Source organism: Syzygium oleosum, unplaced genomic scaffold (genome assembly GCF_021117445.2).
Source record: "Syzygium oleosum isolate NSW1041296 unplaced genomic scaffold, Sole_v2.1 Sole_v2.23, whole genome shotgun sequence".
Lineage (NCBI taxonomy): Eukaryota > Viridiplantae > Streptophyta > Magnoliopsida > Myrtales > Myrtaceae > Syzygium > Syzygium oleosum.
In genome coordinates, this window is record NW_026607507.1 from 1,406,312 (window position 1) to 1,422,431 (window position 16,120).

The window sequence follows — 16,120 nt, forward strand, 5'->3', positions numbered from 1 at the left end:
TATATTGCTTCAAAAGTGTATTGTTACGCACTTTGCGCAACATATATGAAAAACATGAGAAAAGTGTCTCGATGAAACGTGTCTCTGAACAAAGTATGTGTGTCCGAGCATTATGTGCTCCTTACATGAATTATCTGCCGTCAATTCATTCTTAATCCTGCAGTGGACTTGCTACAACACAAAAGGGCCCTTATCATAGTGGAGAGAGCAACACTTTCTGAGGTTTTCTGAAATGTGTAGGCCTCTTTAGGGACTTTCGCGGAAGCACCATTGATAAGTGCAAGTACTGACAATGTATGGAGACAATTGGGACAATCGAATGGAAAAAGGCTTGGGCAACAGAGTAAGTGGGTGGATCGTATTCATTGATTATATTGATTGCAGTCCTTTTTCCCCCTCGAAAAAAAGCAAATTTGCTTCCACATGAATGAAAGTCAATTAAGGGGAAGGCATCTTAAGATGTTGACTTCCTGCCCAACGAAGTTTTGACAACTGAGTACTTAACGAGGATAAGTAGAAAATGGGCATCAATTGGGATTGTGACAAATCTGAGATTCTTTCATCTAAAGCTGCTGCTTGTGATAATGTTATGGTGTCTCCATGAATTTTAAGGTCTAGAGTCTCTAGACAAGATTCAGACTAATGTGAAGAACCTAGTCACCCACTATTTGAAGTTCTATCTAATGATCAGAGAGAAATTATTTACTATAGAAATCTACTTAGCGACGTGACAACATCAATTTAAACCTGAACAAATTAATCTACTTTCGAGTCAGAGTCACTAGGCAAGAATGATTAAGATAGTTCGTGTACAAATTTGCATCAGATGTTTTCACCGCACAGTACCCCCAACACTAAGCAGCAGCAAATCTTTGCCGTTATTTATCTAATCAGGCCTCATTAATGGAGGGAAGGTCCATGTGTGAGTCCTTAGAAAGTGGGACACCAACAAGATCTCTCAGGGATTTCAATCTTCTCTTTAGTTGCTTCTAAATAAGTTCCCAAAGTGCATGGGTTTGTACTGAACCCACTAACACTAAATAAACTAAGCATCATGGAGGAAACCCTCGCTTGATAGAATTCTAATTTAAAGAATGTGTAGTCATGTTTTGAGAAATGCTAAATCAAAGAGAGTCTTTACATGTACAAAAGAATAGTGGGTTGTTGGCAAATCTCCTTTTGCATTAGAATCTTGACACCCAACTCATCAAGCTCATCCAATCTTTAATAAGATATGGATCGAGGCATTTATCGTATCAATTCGCTCCACTTGCTTCGCAATATTCATACACGACATAAACCAACTATAAGCATCAATGCCAACATTTATTTTATACAATAAAAGTAGTGAACACTTGAAGTAGAGTTGATAAGGAGAGAAATAGATACTATCGGGTTGATTGCACAAGAATTTGGCGGTACAAGATGCTCTCTTGCGGAGCGATAGCCTTGCCTTCGAAGAATTGTTATTACCCTTTATGAGAAAAACATAGTAAAGGAGCAAAATCTCCAAACTAGAACTGTCTACTTTCCCAAATGGGGGAAACTCAAAATTGGTGACGACCAACTGATACTGTACAAAAAGAGATCTCCCTATACTCACAACCCTCGCTCTCTAACAGACGAGGCTTTTAAATATCAGAAGAAAGTTAGTTTTCGGATATGATTAAAAGCCATCATAATCATAATTTCCATCGTCGTAACCATACATTTCCTCTTCGTTTCCGTAATATAAATCACCATCCGCTCCTTTAGTGTCATCATCCTCCTGCTCATCATCCAATCCCACATCGTCAACGTTTGTTTCGACATCCTCGGCTTCAACCTCTTTGCTGCTAGGCATCTTGTCATCATTGTTGGTATCCAATTCTGTTCGTCTTTTCTTGGGGTTCTCTGGGATCACCTGTTTAGATGACAAAAAAGACACAACAATGTCGTTGATCATTGATTAGATTTAGAAGCTTCTACATCATAATTGTCTGCTTGAACAAAATTGCCCAAAAAAAAAAAACACAGAGGGAGGCTATATTCATCCTTAGAACTGGAAAGCTCAGTATTAGAGAGCTGAGGCTGCAAATAGTAAATCGAGGTTGTTCTTTCATTACTATCCACACACAAGTAGTAGAAAGATGGACTCGCGATTTGAATCTAGAAAGGTAGAAGGAACTAAACCTGGTTTCCTATACCAAGAGAGTATTTGACAAAGTCCGAGCATTAATCTTGTCTGAATAGCATTTGAACTTGCCAACATGGACAACTGACAACATTGTTCTACTTATGATGCAATACAGATGATAAAGGATTGTGGAGATTGCTGAGAACAAGAGCAGAGAAAAGAAAGCTCCTTCATATACACATCCAAGGTAAAAAAATCCACTACTAATGGAGATAAGAAAGGTCCTTCATATGGACAACCAAGGTAAAAATCCAAAGTAAAGCAAACAGAATACACAGGAGATTTATGTCCTCTCCCACCAAACATGGCAAACAATATAAATATTTGAAAGACACCCAAGAATCATCGAGCTAGTAAGTAACCCAAAATCTACAATGGCAAAAAATGTAAACAGCTTTATACCACTCATGGAGTGTCTCTATGTGAAGGTCCACTAAAATTCTAATTGGGAAACCCCAACTCAAACATATTGCAATTCCACACTAAGCATGTTAACTAGCAACTTATCATTTTACCTATCGAAAAGCCAAAAGAAAAGAGTTGAGAATAGATAAACTTACAGGTTCATCAAATAGTTTCTCCAGTACATCGTAGTTTATCTTGGAACTAAGTCTCTGCCACGAGAATATTATTGTTAGTATTAGAAGAATAAATCATGCAGCAGGGTCTGTAGACTGAATTGAGAGGAAAAGTTTGTGTATGCACAAACATAAGTGATACTAATTATCTGAACTAATACCATTAGAATCACATTTGCCAATCTAATTTAGCATCAATCTATGCAGCTTCTCTACCATTGAAAGTTTCTGCAGCATTCTTACAATCAGATAACTAAACTGTGTGCCAGTGCATGATATCAAGCTAGCAGACATGCCTACGTGCAACTATCTGGAACACTGTCAAAAGAAAAGGGACAAGAATGAAAAAATGCAACAGTAGTACTTATTCAGTCTCTGCTGCACGCATGCATGAGCACAGTGGAAGCAGCGAATATTTTAAATTCAAGGAAATGTCAAAGAAATCAAATGCCCATAAATATTAGGCACAAGCCCTTAACATTTTCCTACACTTTCCACAGAAATCCACCAGATCTATAATGTAATATAATGTAAAAGAGAGCTCAAGATATGCCTCCAGCATTCCATGACAACTACTAGTAACAACTACCGAACATCACCTGAAAGATCCAACTCAACCCACCTAAATTACAATACAATTACAACCAACTTTCAGAGAAGAATAGAAGAAAATTTTTGAAATCAGCAATCAATTCAATCTCTTCAAATGACTGTCACCAATCTTATCAACATGCCACAAAGCGCCGTCATACGAGTCAATCCTCCCAGCTATTGTATGTAAGGAAAGATTTAAATGAAATAAAAATTAAACCTGAAAGCATGTATCATTCAATCATAACAAACCAATACACTCCATTCTTCATAAGATGTTTTTGAGGTTATCCAAAAATATGCAGAAAGACGAAGGTTCGAGGGGCATTCTGCACAACAAAAGTTGCGATGCCCAGTTAAGGAGTGCCAACCGAATGAGCATTTGGCCATGAAGGAAGTTTGCTTATGAAGCAACAAGCAATGCATTTATGAGTTTGGCAAGTTATAATTCAGTTTTTCATCATGCCTCTAAGAGTTCCTTCTCTTCCATAACAGCAGTTGGTCAGAAGCCTAAGTCCTCACTCCAATAATCTCTCATCCAATTATTGCAGCAAATCTAGCACTGACAAAGTAAAATCTATACACACCCAGTGGTGTTTAAGATTTAAAAGAATATATTTAGCTCAAACCACCAAAATCTAGATTTTGCAAATTCTGATCCGCTTATATTACTTCCCATTGCTCCAATTTTTACGGAAACACGAGCCAGCTTCTCACAGCATCTATCTTTAGAGGATTAAAAACTAGACACCTGACCTCCCAACTTACAACAAAGAAGTACTCTCCAGCAAACCAACCTTCTTAATTAGCATTTGCCGGGCGGCTTCTGCAGCAGTCTGCGCAGGAGTGGAGGTCTTTGCTTCGGCAGCTCGTTTTTGTTGCCTTTCCTGCAAATTTCGTTTTGGCAACAGAACTACTCATATAAGGAGGTTTATTCATGAGCATCCATTTGGAAATTATGATCAGAAAGAGCAAAGAAAGAGTAGGCCCAAACATCAAGTGCACAATGAAAGTAATCCAATGCAGACCATGGTGGCCAAGTATTCCATAGTCCACAGGGAGGGCGAGGGAAGGCGAGGGAGGAGACTCTAGAGCTTCTACTAATAATTTGCTCCTCAATATTATCAAAGTGCTACGTGAAGTAGCAGTTTAACAGGCTCCCGTCGTGAGATTCAAAAATTAGATTTATGCGAAGATTTTCAATGTGTGAAAATGCACCAGATTGTCTCAGATCAAAATGCGTAGAGCCCGAACTCCTCTAAGATTCCAAACTTTTATGCTAGAATGAGCTTTTAAAATCCATTACAGGCAGGGCACCTTATTAAGCACATTCCCCGAAAATTAATCCCATAATTTTCTCACGGGTTTAGCTAAAACGGAACAGATCAAACTTGGAGATTGACCTATCCAGACTTCATTTCTGAAAAAACTGATGGAGTTTAAGGAGAATCAAGATGGATTTCAGACTGTGCTTAACAAAAGTGATAGAATATTTAAATATTAAATCACGCCTTCATCTAATAACTTAAGCTTTTCGAATAGTTGGCAGTAGTCCCACAAAATGTCACATGATATCAAAGCATGAGTTCTTGAATTCAAATCTTTTCAGGACCCATTTGCCTCCCCAATTAAATATATCAACGCTTAGTACTAAGCAAAAAAAGACCAACCTAAGCTTAAGGGGGAGTGATAGAATAGTTACATATCAAATCACGCCTTCATCTAATAACTTAAGCTTTTAGAATAGTTGGCAATGGTCCCACAAAATCTTACAATAAGAAAGCATTTTTCAGCCGATATTTCTTCTGCTAAAAAATTAGCAAGTTCGTTAATTTTTTTTTTCTTTTAAACCTGAGTTAGTTTCTACTTTCTATCATTTAAGGGTTAGCAAGAGATCCTAGATTAACTTCATGAGCTCTAACTCTCTGGGTACTGATAACCACTTCATTCACAAGAACCGATAATCAACATAATGATGTTGACAAAAGAAAGCATCATGGTATCTGGATTTGACTGGCAAATTAACCTTTCTTGATTTAGCCACAGCTGCAGCAGCAGCTGCGGCCAGCTCCTGTGCAGCTTGGAAGTCATCTGTGTTCTTGAAATTGGCTGCATAAGCTTCCTTTGCAGCTGCTGCAGCTGCTTCCTTAGCAGCTTGTTCCTACAAGTACATCGAATAAGCTATAAAGCAAGGGAATCACCAGGAAAAATAATAAAAATTACCCGCGACATGGAGTAAACAGAACTAGGTGTCTAACCAACCTAGACATGTTCCAATTCAATCCCACCAAATTATACAACAAAAAAGCTGTAGCACAATCTGATAGAAACCCTTGGAATTCTGAGTAAAAGAGAACGATGATGACCAATTCCAATTAAAATGATAAAATTATGAAAACATCCATCCAAATGTACAGGAATACAATAATCATACAAAAGGTGATGGTCATGATCCAAATTTTGACTGCAACTTTTTGCCATTGCCAAACTTTGTCCTGTTAAGATAAGTTAGATAACATTATTTAGCTTGAATAAAAAACCAAATCACCTCAAGGTATTCCCGGTTCATTTCCTCCCAAATAATCTTTTTATAATGCTTCTCCTCCTCGTTGTGAAGATAGCCATCAACCTGAACATATCATAATATATAAAGCCCAGACACATATTACAACAGATCAACAAGCTAGAAAGTTGTGGTGGAGCCACGAAAAATTGCCAGTTGATACAATAAGTAAGATTGGCATACTTTGAAACGAAAATATCAACATAATGCATGACAAGAGCAGTAGGATCTACTTTTGTTTAGCATAAATCACTCATAAGTTTGTGAATATGCATGAAAATAGCCACAAGAGCTACCAGCAGTAAGCAAACTGATATCAGTATATGGAAACTAAAATGAGTTCAAAGTTCGACAGAATTACAGGATAAGTGAATTCTATATAAAAAAAGTGCCTATACTCTTTGGTGAAAAAGGAAGTCCACAGGAGTAATTGCCCCCACTGTATACAGGCTCTATCCCTGCTCGAAAGTAGGTGGAACCTTACATAACTACCAAGATACAAGTTGACTAGAATGACCTTATCGAAAGAATTATCATCAACAGGAAGTCTACCTGGAAATTTAGCAACTTCCCTACATATTAATGAACAGACTTAAATCTGCTGATTGTAAAATGTTTTTTAAGGTTGTATCAATAGGCTACTGATAGTTGTGGTCTAAATTTCCAAGAACAGAAGTAGGGCTCAAAAGTATAAGTGAAGCGCACCTCAATATCATCAATATCAGAGAGGGTGTCTGATTCATCACCAGCATTAGCATTCCCATTGTTTGCTTCATCCACTCGAAAACCATCATTCACATCAGTTGGTTGATCTGCACATCACCCCCATAGTTTGAATCTTTTTATCCTTAGAAGTAAACATAATTCCGACTAATGAATTGAGTACATTTCTTCAAACAAATAAAGAACCGTCACCAGTTTTTTCAGGCTCGGCTGATCGTGACTTCTCAGTGCCACATGCTGCTAGAGTGTCAGGCTCATTCTCATGCTAAAAGAAAAGGAATGAGCATCAGAAAGTACAAAGTCCGTGCAAAATGAATGCTAGATTAAATGTGTACAGTCATAAGATGACTAAAGCAAATGGTAAACCACACTCACTAAACAAATTGACTCCAAAGTCCTTCCAACAATTTTTAACTTTACTTTCATTTTCTTAAAAAGATTCATGTAATAACATATTTTGATTCCAGAAACAAACTTATAAAGAGTTTCACTAAAGCCAACAAGCAAACAAAGGTGTACCAAATTGGTAGTTGGTAGACCCCAATAATGTTCTCCTGTCACTGTGGACAAGCAGCATAACTGTGACGACCAAACTAATAACATATCTACAATTTTGAAGTCTCTGAAAATATCTAATGCACTGATCATACTAAAAATGTCTCTTTGATATTTAATCCTCTTTTACATTCTACATGGGGAATTTGTCCCCTTGATATAATAGACAAATATCACATGATTGGGAAACAACAGATCTCGTTTGTCCTCATATCTTCACTCCTTTGTTCTCCTCTACTGAGGAGAGAGGACTGTCTTACAACCTAGTTTCCTTTCCTTTGGAAATCCTTCCATTGTTATGCATGTCACCATCCAAATACCTTCCCTTGAGTCTCTAAAGCAAAGGCTTCTATCCATATCAAGGCAAATTGCAGATGAAAATCCCAAAAATCATGATATTCTAACATTTATAGTGAGTTTGGAGAGAGTATTAACAAGTCACAGATTCCAGCATCAACCATCTATAGGCTCGTTTGAAAAAAACTACTGGGCAATATTAAGAAATTGCAAGTTTCATTGAATACTACATTCACTGATTCAGATGGAAGGAAAGGATTTTTCTGGTGCAGTACTTTTGAAGTAATTTGGTGTGTTTGGAAGTAAGGTTATGCAAGAATTCTTAGGGTAAAAGCTGTGTTATACATTTACTCTTACTTTGGGGTAAATTAGACTGCCTACCATCTCCATGTTGGTGGAGACTGGAGCTTTAAACAAAGCACTTCAAACCCATTTGCCATGATTAGTGATGACCAAAATACCGACTTTGTTTTCAATAATGCAGATGACTAGTGTTAGGAAGCAATATCATAAAGTTGCAGTGTTCATTTACCTCTGCAACATTGGTACAGATGCATTAATTAAAGTAATACCGTGTACTAACCGAAGTTGTTTCACTTGTTTTTTCTCCAAGAGATGACTTAGCCAATCTTTCCTTCTCAGCACGTTGGAAAGCTGGAGGATCTAAGCCTCCTTCAAGACCACCCGAAAATTCCACAAACTGCAACAAAGCATAAAAACATAAGTGCTTGGGAAAAAACTAGGACTAAGAAGCATGAGAGTAGAAAAAAAGAAAGCATGACTCACTTCATTGTAACAAGATTGACAAAGTCCAATGGCAAAATGAGGTACATCCGTATCCTTGTGTTCACAAAGCAATTCTCTTGAGCCAGATACATTCAACCCCATATTTGGTTGTTTTGCTGAACTTTTCTCTTCAAGCTTTGCCTTGGTATTTAACTCCTCAATCTAGAAATAATATGAAAATAGGAAATCCTATTATAATTACATTATAAAGGCACGAGGGGTAGAAGAGCAGGAATAGGCATTGAATTTTCCATGCATATTCAGGTATTTCAAAATCATGAAAGTGCCAAGGTGTCCACACTTTTGGATTAAACAAGTAGCCGGTCCTTATGTGCACTGAGCAGTCACACAAAACCATAAGTTATTGAAGGCTAATAATGAAAGCCTCTTTGTCAGTCAGCAAGGCAAGTACTTGATCGGCCAGACTGAGGAGGACTAAACCAAGGCTTATATTGTTGTCGCCCAATTACTTCAATTTACTGACTCCCTATCTCCTATGCCCAGAGCTAAACTTTGGTTAGTGCGATGTCAGTTTTACCACGCCTTGGCAAGTAAAATAAGCGTCGTATCAGTTCACGTGCAATGCTGTGTCCGTCAAGTGATGTCTGTTGACAGCAATCACAATGGGCATAACCAAATCTATTGAGAACATACTGTGATGAAATAAGAGAAGAGGACATATTTAACTGGACATATTCTGAAAACGAAGGGAAAGGAGCCTACAATTTGCTCACAACCAATGTCATTCAGAAGTCGTTAGTAGTTTGTGTTTTGCAGATTTTATGTCACTAGTATGAGCACTCACAAAGTGCTGCGCAACTCTCCCTCCCCTCTAAACCCAGAAGCACAGAGAGAGAGAGAGAGAGAGAGAGAGACTAGCTACATTTTACTTGATGATAGAGAAGCATACCGTTAAGCTACCAGACTCTGTCTTCTCAAATTCAACCAATCGCTTTGTCAATGTTGCTTCACAAATATGCACCAGCCTTAACTGATGAAGAATTCCAGCAAGCCACATGCAAAAAAGGAAAGATAGCAGCATGTCAAGCAAATGCAACAACAATAACATATTCCTTTTGACAAATAAGATCTGGCCACTATCTTCCTCTCAACAATCTCGTTCTTAAGAAATAAAAGATCTGAAAGTGAATCTCTCAGGTACAACAAATGGTAGTCCATCAATAAAACGAATTTGCAATTCTTTTAACAGAATAGATTTTGCAATAATGCTAACATAACTGGCATAGCAAGCTATTAATTGCAGAACTAAGACGCAAGCTAAAGGAGATCGACGAACGGATATAACAAAACTTTTGAACATGAGGCAGCAGTTCACTAGAAAGAGTACCATCCAAAATAAGAATAATCGCCACAGAAGCATACTTTCTAATTGCTGTGCAATCATTATAAAGCAAACAGGATCCATAGAATTAGACAACCAGTCATCAACAATAAGACAACCAGTCATCAACAATAACTCCTCACGAGAAATGGCATAACCAGATGAGAAAAATTACATATAATAGCTTCACTCACAGTTGAAAATTAAAAAAATATCATTTCTGCTAATCTTCTGGGATAATCTAGACCGCGATAATCAAAATGTGTTCTTATAATAATGTTTATGGCCAGCTAATACATAATTGTTCATAGTTATATGACTTCAACTAACATCCCATTCGATCAACTAAACGACTCCTGTAGCAATTATAAGGAGCCCTTGAATTTGTTTAGAAATTCAAACACACTTAAAATAACCTCATTGAACACATTGAGAAGTGCATTCAGTTCTAAAAGCAAAATATCTCCCACTCCCACTCCCTACCTCCCTCTCTCTCCTTCTCTCCCCCTCTCCCTCTGTGTGCGCGCACATGATAAAGGAAACACGATAAACATATATAGTACCTAAAAAATAAACTACATTTCAAACCCGTGCTTAATGAGAAAAGGGAAAAGTAAGCTTTCGTACGACATCTGCTTTCGAACACTTCAATCCATGCGCAACTGCAGATACATATACAGCAGCTCCCCAGAGTCCACTGGGTTTCCTCCCTGTCTGTCAGAAGACTCAGAACTATAATCTCAGTCGCTATTTTACATGCCATCATAAGTAATAACCATGCACAGTTTTTGACGTTATATAAAGAAGAAACACACCTGCATCCAGTCCCTCTTCATGCTGGCTATAATGCGCAAGGCAGTTCTGGCTACTTCATTATTCCTTCCCCCAGATAAACCTACAAAGAGATTTAACCAATTAGATAACCCAAATTACAAAGTCAAAAGGACCAGCGAAAGAGAGAGATCTTCATCACAATACTGTCCAGGCAATCAAAAATTTTATACGGTTGTCTAATCCACAGTTTTTCATTACAATAGACCAAAAGATTTACTTCAGGAATTAAATATCGTCTGAAACTTCCTTATTGCAAAAGCTGAGGGTAAAAGGTTTTGGAGACATTTTTGCAGAATGAAACTGAGAAAATAGAAAACGAAACTTAAAGAAGTTTCTCTTGAAAATCAATATTGGCAATAAAAAGCATGATTCCATACATAGTTTGTATAGTGACATTAAGTCATCAGCACTGATGGCAAGTACTTACTAGCTGTATATTTATGAATGAAAAGAGAAGGATCAAGAGGCTTTTGTACGATGGGGTGTTCATGAAGCCAAAGAACTTTGCAGAGCTGCAAAAATACAGCACCTAGCACGTAACTGCCAAAAATGAAAATGGAAGAAGATTTGATCATAAACCAGAGACAAGGATCAAATTCATGCACTATTAGCAGAAAAAGCTTCCTCACACATTTATCTTCAACAAGTTTGAGAAATCAATTAAGAGATACGGCAATTTGCTTTCCCTGGAAAAAAAAAAATTAAGCAACATTAGCAAAAAACTTTAAAGGAAATCAGGCAACGGATGCTAAAACTACTAGTACAAAAGAACGGATAGGCATATGAATGGCCAAATAAACGTTTAAAAATCAGCCAGAAGTTTCTTCTTTGGAATTTCTAAGTGCATCAACCTCAATCAAGTACCATGCATATTGGAAATGCTATATTTAGAAATCTCAATTCAAGAAAAGGACATAAACAATAACTTCCTTTAACTTGCAGAAGAATGAATCTCAACATTTTCAAATGGTGTCTTAAATACCATAGGACAATCATGCAAAAATAACCTTCACAAAATTTTGAACCAATAATTAGATGGCGTGACAACAAAGGTAAGTGACCCTTATTTGGAGCAATAATTATGTATGTGAGCGCTATATATTATCATGAAATTACTTCAATTATTTGAAACCAATAGCTTGGAAGATCCCTCACCGACAGGCAATGTAAATACAAGCCGCCTGCACTTGTTCTGTTCTGCGACCCCTGGTAAAATTCTTTTCCAGTGCAATCTTCAGAAGGTACATGAAAAGATTTTGGGGAAACACAATGTCCAGTTTAGACAAACAGACATAAAACAGAAACATTAGTAACTCAAACAAAGCATACTCGGTAGAATGCCAGAGATGTCCTAACGATACCGTCAGGCTGATCCATCCCTAGACCATAGCACAAATTTTTCATATCCTCATTAGCTGCAAAAACCAAATAATAAAAGGTCATCACCATGGTCCACGATGCACATATGCCAGCTATACAAAGAAATAGCTCCAACATACACAGTAACACATGCTGACAACTAATAGCACCAACAAACGAAAGAACGAACGGAAAGGAGAAGGTTGAAGTTGCAGCACAGCTGTTTATTTGATTTGTCCTTCGGCTTACACACAAGAGTGAAAGAGCAGCAAAAAATGCACTATCAGCATTCTGGAGTACTCAAGAGAACAGAATTAACACCCAATATTGTAGCCTCAATACCACCAATTAGCACATAACCTTAGTGCTAGAAACGAAGTACAGTCCCTTATTAGTCTTTATGGTGATGTTCTTATGTCATGTTTATGAATCGAAAACCCTAATAACAACTTTTAACCAACACGGAGAGACCAAACATATTTCTGATTTGAAGTTTCGGTTGATATGAACTCCAGTGAAGGTAATATACCTCCCAATAGCTGAACAACCTTGCTCATGCAAGTTTCATGCAAAACACATTCTAGATGGACTAAAGCAGAGCAGAGCAGACGCATAGCGTCAGATGAACCATATTGAGATCTAGGATTCTGCTCTATGAATAGGTCATTTATTTAGTCCGGGAAGCAATCAATCAGATGAACAACAATCTCATAAACATCTTAAGCAGTTAAAAGTGATCAGTCTTTTGGCCACAACCGACAACCCAATTTGATTAGAACAAAACATAAAAACTTAGTTCTGCTTCTGCTGCAATTCATGAGGGTGCATTGCTAATGGTCCAATTGGCTACAGAGATCAACTAGTCCTTACATGAATAGTCTTAAGCTTTACGAGCTGCAAGCAGCCTGTAAACCTATCCCTGTGTTGTTTTTGTTGTCAATTCGGCTCACAGCAATGCCATTTTATTTTGAAAAAATAAAGACTGTCGTCTGGGCCTTTCTAATCATCTTCCAGAACGATAAATAGGCGAACTATGGTACAACTTGCAAAAAATTAAGACACCTGTATTTCACATGATCAAACAATCTAAAGAACAATGTGATGCAATTGCTTGCTCCATCAGCTATTCCACTAAAGAACTACACATTGAAGAAGTTATATCTACATTGTATAGGGAATTTGAAGGAAAAAAGTTGCACGAGCTTAAATAAGTGATCATATGCAGCAATACCTGCAATAAAAGCTTCTACATTTAAATGGGTTTTGCTAAAGCTATATCTAATATGCGATAAGAAAACCACCAGCTACATCTGTTGAGCAAAATTTACATTATCAGGTAGGAAATAATGTGCGATAATAAATCCTTAGTGAATGAAATTCACAAGATAACAAGCAGTTTTGGCAAAATGTTGGCAGAAAGATCTAAATAAAACTCAGAAAAAGAGTACCTCTGTCCACTGTTCTTTCACGTGAAACAGAATACTCGCTCTGGACTGTCCTCACATAATTTCCAGACAGATGGCTCTACAAAGAAGTGGAGATCATTAGGATAATGGCAGCAGAAGGCATCCATATTCTAAACTATGTGCTGGCAAGAGAAGAAGTTGGATCCAACACAATTTTAAGAAATTAACCCAGCTCGTCTTCTTAACTTGTTTCAGGCATATACTCTGTTCTTTCATAAAAAAAAGAAGGAAAGATTAAAGTGCGACCCCTTAAGCCCGTTTAGAGGCTTCCGGCATGCAAAGCAGCTTCAAGATTCAAACCTCCAACTTCATACCCTCAGGCTAAGAATCTAGACCGCATAACAACCATTACAGCCCCAATCAAGGGCTTTTGCACGAGCCTAGAGAAATACGATCATTGTCTATGGAGTCTGACTTCTGATTAGAAGCGGAGGAAGGGATCTTTTAGCACGACCAAAGTCACTGTAGAACTATTCCATAGGACACAATTGATGCCCATATCCATTATTACCTGCTATTCCAATTACAAACAAAAGAAAATAATTGCTTCTATCATATGGGTTTTTTTCTAATAAGTTCAACGGTGGGAAGGGGGTACTCATGACTACCTCTAGGCGTTACCATGTCTTACACACGCTATAAAATGTACAGTTTGAGCCATGACTATTTTGTACCCCCGCAATACGAATGTTCGAGGTTGACAAGCCCATCAACACAACACCGCCAAACTGCTAACAGCTAGAAAGTCTCTCCTACACATAACACAAGCCGTTCAGAGGTTCACTCACAACGTGAAGAGAAGTCGCAACCATGTGGAAGACATATGATTTCTATACCACTAGGCCAACTGCCTTGTGGTACTTCTGTTAGATCGTTAGCACTTAAAATTGAAGTCATTGTGCTGCCGAATAAGATCACGTGCTCAACAAAAGAAACAATGCCACGACACGATCAAGAAAAGCTACTTTTTGTGATTGCGCATTCTAAAAACAAGTTCCGCCCCGAGGCCTCTGCAAAGAAACGATAGCACTAGCATAAGTAACAGATGAAAACAAACCTGCCCAGCCCCATCCTTCATAAAAGTGGGTTCGAACGAAAAATTGAAATCTTCCAACACCTTTCCGCATTCCGTACAGCCTCTGAAAGATCAAAATAAGAACCAGTCAGCCCGTCCAGTCCGTCAACCCCACCCGTCCTCGCCAACGCTTTCTAGATTTTTCATGGAGACCGCCACGGAAGCGACAATACTCACAAGGCGCCATCGTGCGGTCGGTCCACCTCCACGAACTTGGCGCAGTGAGTGCACCACCTCTTCATCCTCGCGCAAGAGGGCACTCCACCGTGGACTCCTCAATCGCCTCGGCAGGAATTAATCTACAACGACAGTTAATTCACATCAAATTAAGCTCTTTTTTCCTAAACCTTCGAATCCTCTGTCCTAAGTCTCGCAGCGGACAACAATGTTCAAGAAACTCAGTCAGACATCCAATTCAACGAAGCTCTACCGGACACAACTTTTTTTGCAACAACACACGCCGCGTAATGCGGGGAAACAAAAGAACCAGCAAAAAACTCGGTCCACAGGAAATTCGGAAGTCGGAGCCGCTCGAAGCAATGGAGCTCGGATGAATCAAAAGAACCACGCTTGTTCTAAGGACACCGCGCGCGCACTTACAGAGACGGAGAGGCTCGCCGGCCTCGCGATCCGGAAAGACAAACGAAGGGAGCGAACTCCGGCGTTTGGGCGGCGACTTGCGATCGGCGCCGAAATCCCTCCGCCGGAGCTCCGAGACCTGACGACGGCGAGAGAGAGAGAGAGAGAGAGAGAGAGGGGGGGAGATGGACACGTCGGAGTATATGATATGGGCCCTGAAATCTCGGGTCTGATTGTTGCCCGCACCCGTTTTGTAACTTGGGTTCAAGCCGGACCCGCCATGACATGTCATCCGAAACGGAGCAGTTGCCTGCATCCGAACCATTTGAGCCCAGCTCATATGGACCGTTGGATTATCTTGGTCCTACCTAAGACCGCCTCAACCAACGTCTGGTATCAAGCTAAGCTCACGTAATTCGAGATTTCCGGGCCTCGTTTACAGCTCTGCTGTAAAATACTAAAATCCAAGTCGGCCATAACAATTTTTTTTAATATTGTTTTTTTCAATGCGTTTGGTTCGTGAAAGTAATTTTTTAAATCATGAATAATAATTTTTTGAATAATATATTGATCGCATTGTATATAGAATTGAAAATTATATGAAACACAGTTTTATTCCAATCCAGTTGCTACAATTAATTAGACTTTTAACCGCCATAAAAAAAATCACGAAAAATCCTAAATTATATTTACCGTGACACATTTATCTTAATTTTTTCTTGCAACATAAAAAACTTCAAACTTGTATCAATATAACACATTTACCCTCCGTCAAGGTTCCGTTAAATAATTTTTCAACCAAAACAGCATCATTTATGCTGACACTACTTACTTTATGGCATCTATGTAGGTAGATTTTTAACGGATCTCATTAATAAAATTTTAACAAAGGATAAATATATCATAATACAAATTTGGAAATTTTGATATCACGTAAAAAAGCATAAAATAAACATGTCACAATGGATTTGGTAGCTTTTGCTATAAAAAAAAAGGGATATGTTCATTAGAAGTCTTAAAACTTGTCACGAAAGTGCAATTAAGTCCTAAAACTTGTAAAAAGTGCAATCAAGTCCGAAAACTTGTCAAATTGATTCAATTAAGTCCTAAAGTTAATACCGTCCAATTTGACTAACGGAAAAATATTGATGTGGCTTTTTTATTATTTTTTATCCTACTTGGCGATAAGGTGGCTT

General features: G+C 38.2%; 1 protein-coding gene across 4 annotated transcripts; it reads right to left on the bottom strand.

Moving 5' to 3' along the window:
* Nucleotides 1-1,361: 1,361 nt before the first annotated feature.
* LOC115674658 (transcription factor IIIB 60 kDa subunit) lies at nt 1,362-15,113 on the bottom strand. 4 transcript variants are annotated; one of them, XM_030597122.2, is made up of 20 exons: nt 14,946-15,113; nt 14,523-14,644; nt 14,328-14,409; nt 13,253-13,328; nt 11,775-11,860; nt 11,601-11,677; nt 11,075-11,131; nt 10,873-10,985; nt 10,427-10,506; nt 10,239-10,325; nt 9,180-9,260; nt 8,270-8,431; nt 8,067-8,183; nt 6,824-6,896; nt 6,614-6,720; nt 5,894-5,974; nt 5,372-5,506; nt 4,143-4,232; nt 2,737-2,790; nt 1,362-1,903 (listed from the first exon to the last, which is right to left on the bottom strand). In XM_030597122.2, exons 2-20 carry the CDS (start codon nt 14,585-14,587, stop codon nt 1,667-1,669), a joined length of 1,860 nt encoding a protein of 619 aa, XP_030452982.2. In that variant the 5' UTR covers nt 14,588-14,644; nt 14,946-15,113; the 3' UTR covers nt 1,362-1,666. The 4 variants fall into 4 exon arrangements, with proteins under 4 accessions (XP_030452982.2, XP_056158272.1, XP_056158273.1 ...); XM_056302297.1 differs by having other exon boundaries at nt 14,786-15,113; XM_056302298.1 differs by lacking the exon at nt 11,075-11,131.
* Nucleotides 15,114-16,120: the final 1,007 nt, after the last annotated feature.

Bases quoted from the DNA above. Each gene is read 5' to 3' on its own strand.
- LOC115674658 (XM_030597122.2), bottom strand. From the start codon at position 14,587: ATGAAGAGGTGGTGCACTCACTGCGCCAAGTTCGTGGAGGTGGACCGA. The intron at 9,261-10,238 runs GTACGAAAGCTT...ATTCTTCATCAG, and splicing joins AGTGTTCGAAAGCAGATGTC to TTAAGGCTGGTGCATATTTG. The intron at 2,791-4,142 runs GTTGGTTTGCTG...TTCTCGTGGCAG, and splicing joins GGCAAATGCTAATTAAGAAG to AGACTTAGTTCCAAGATAAA.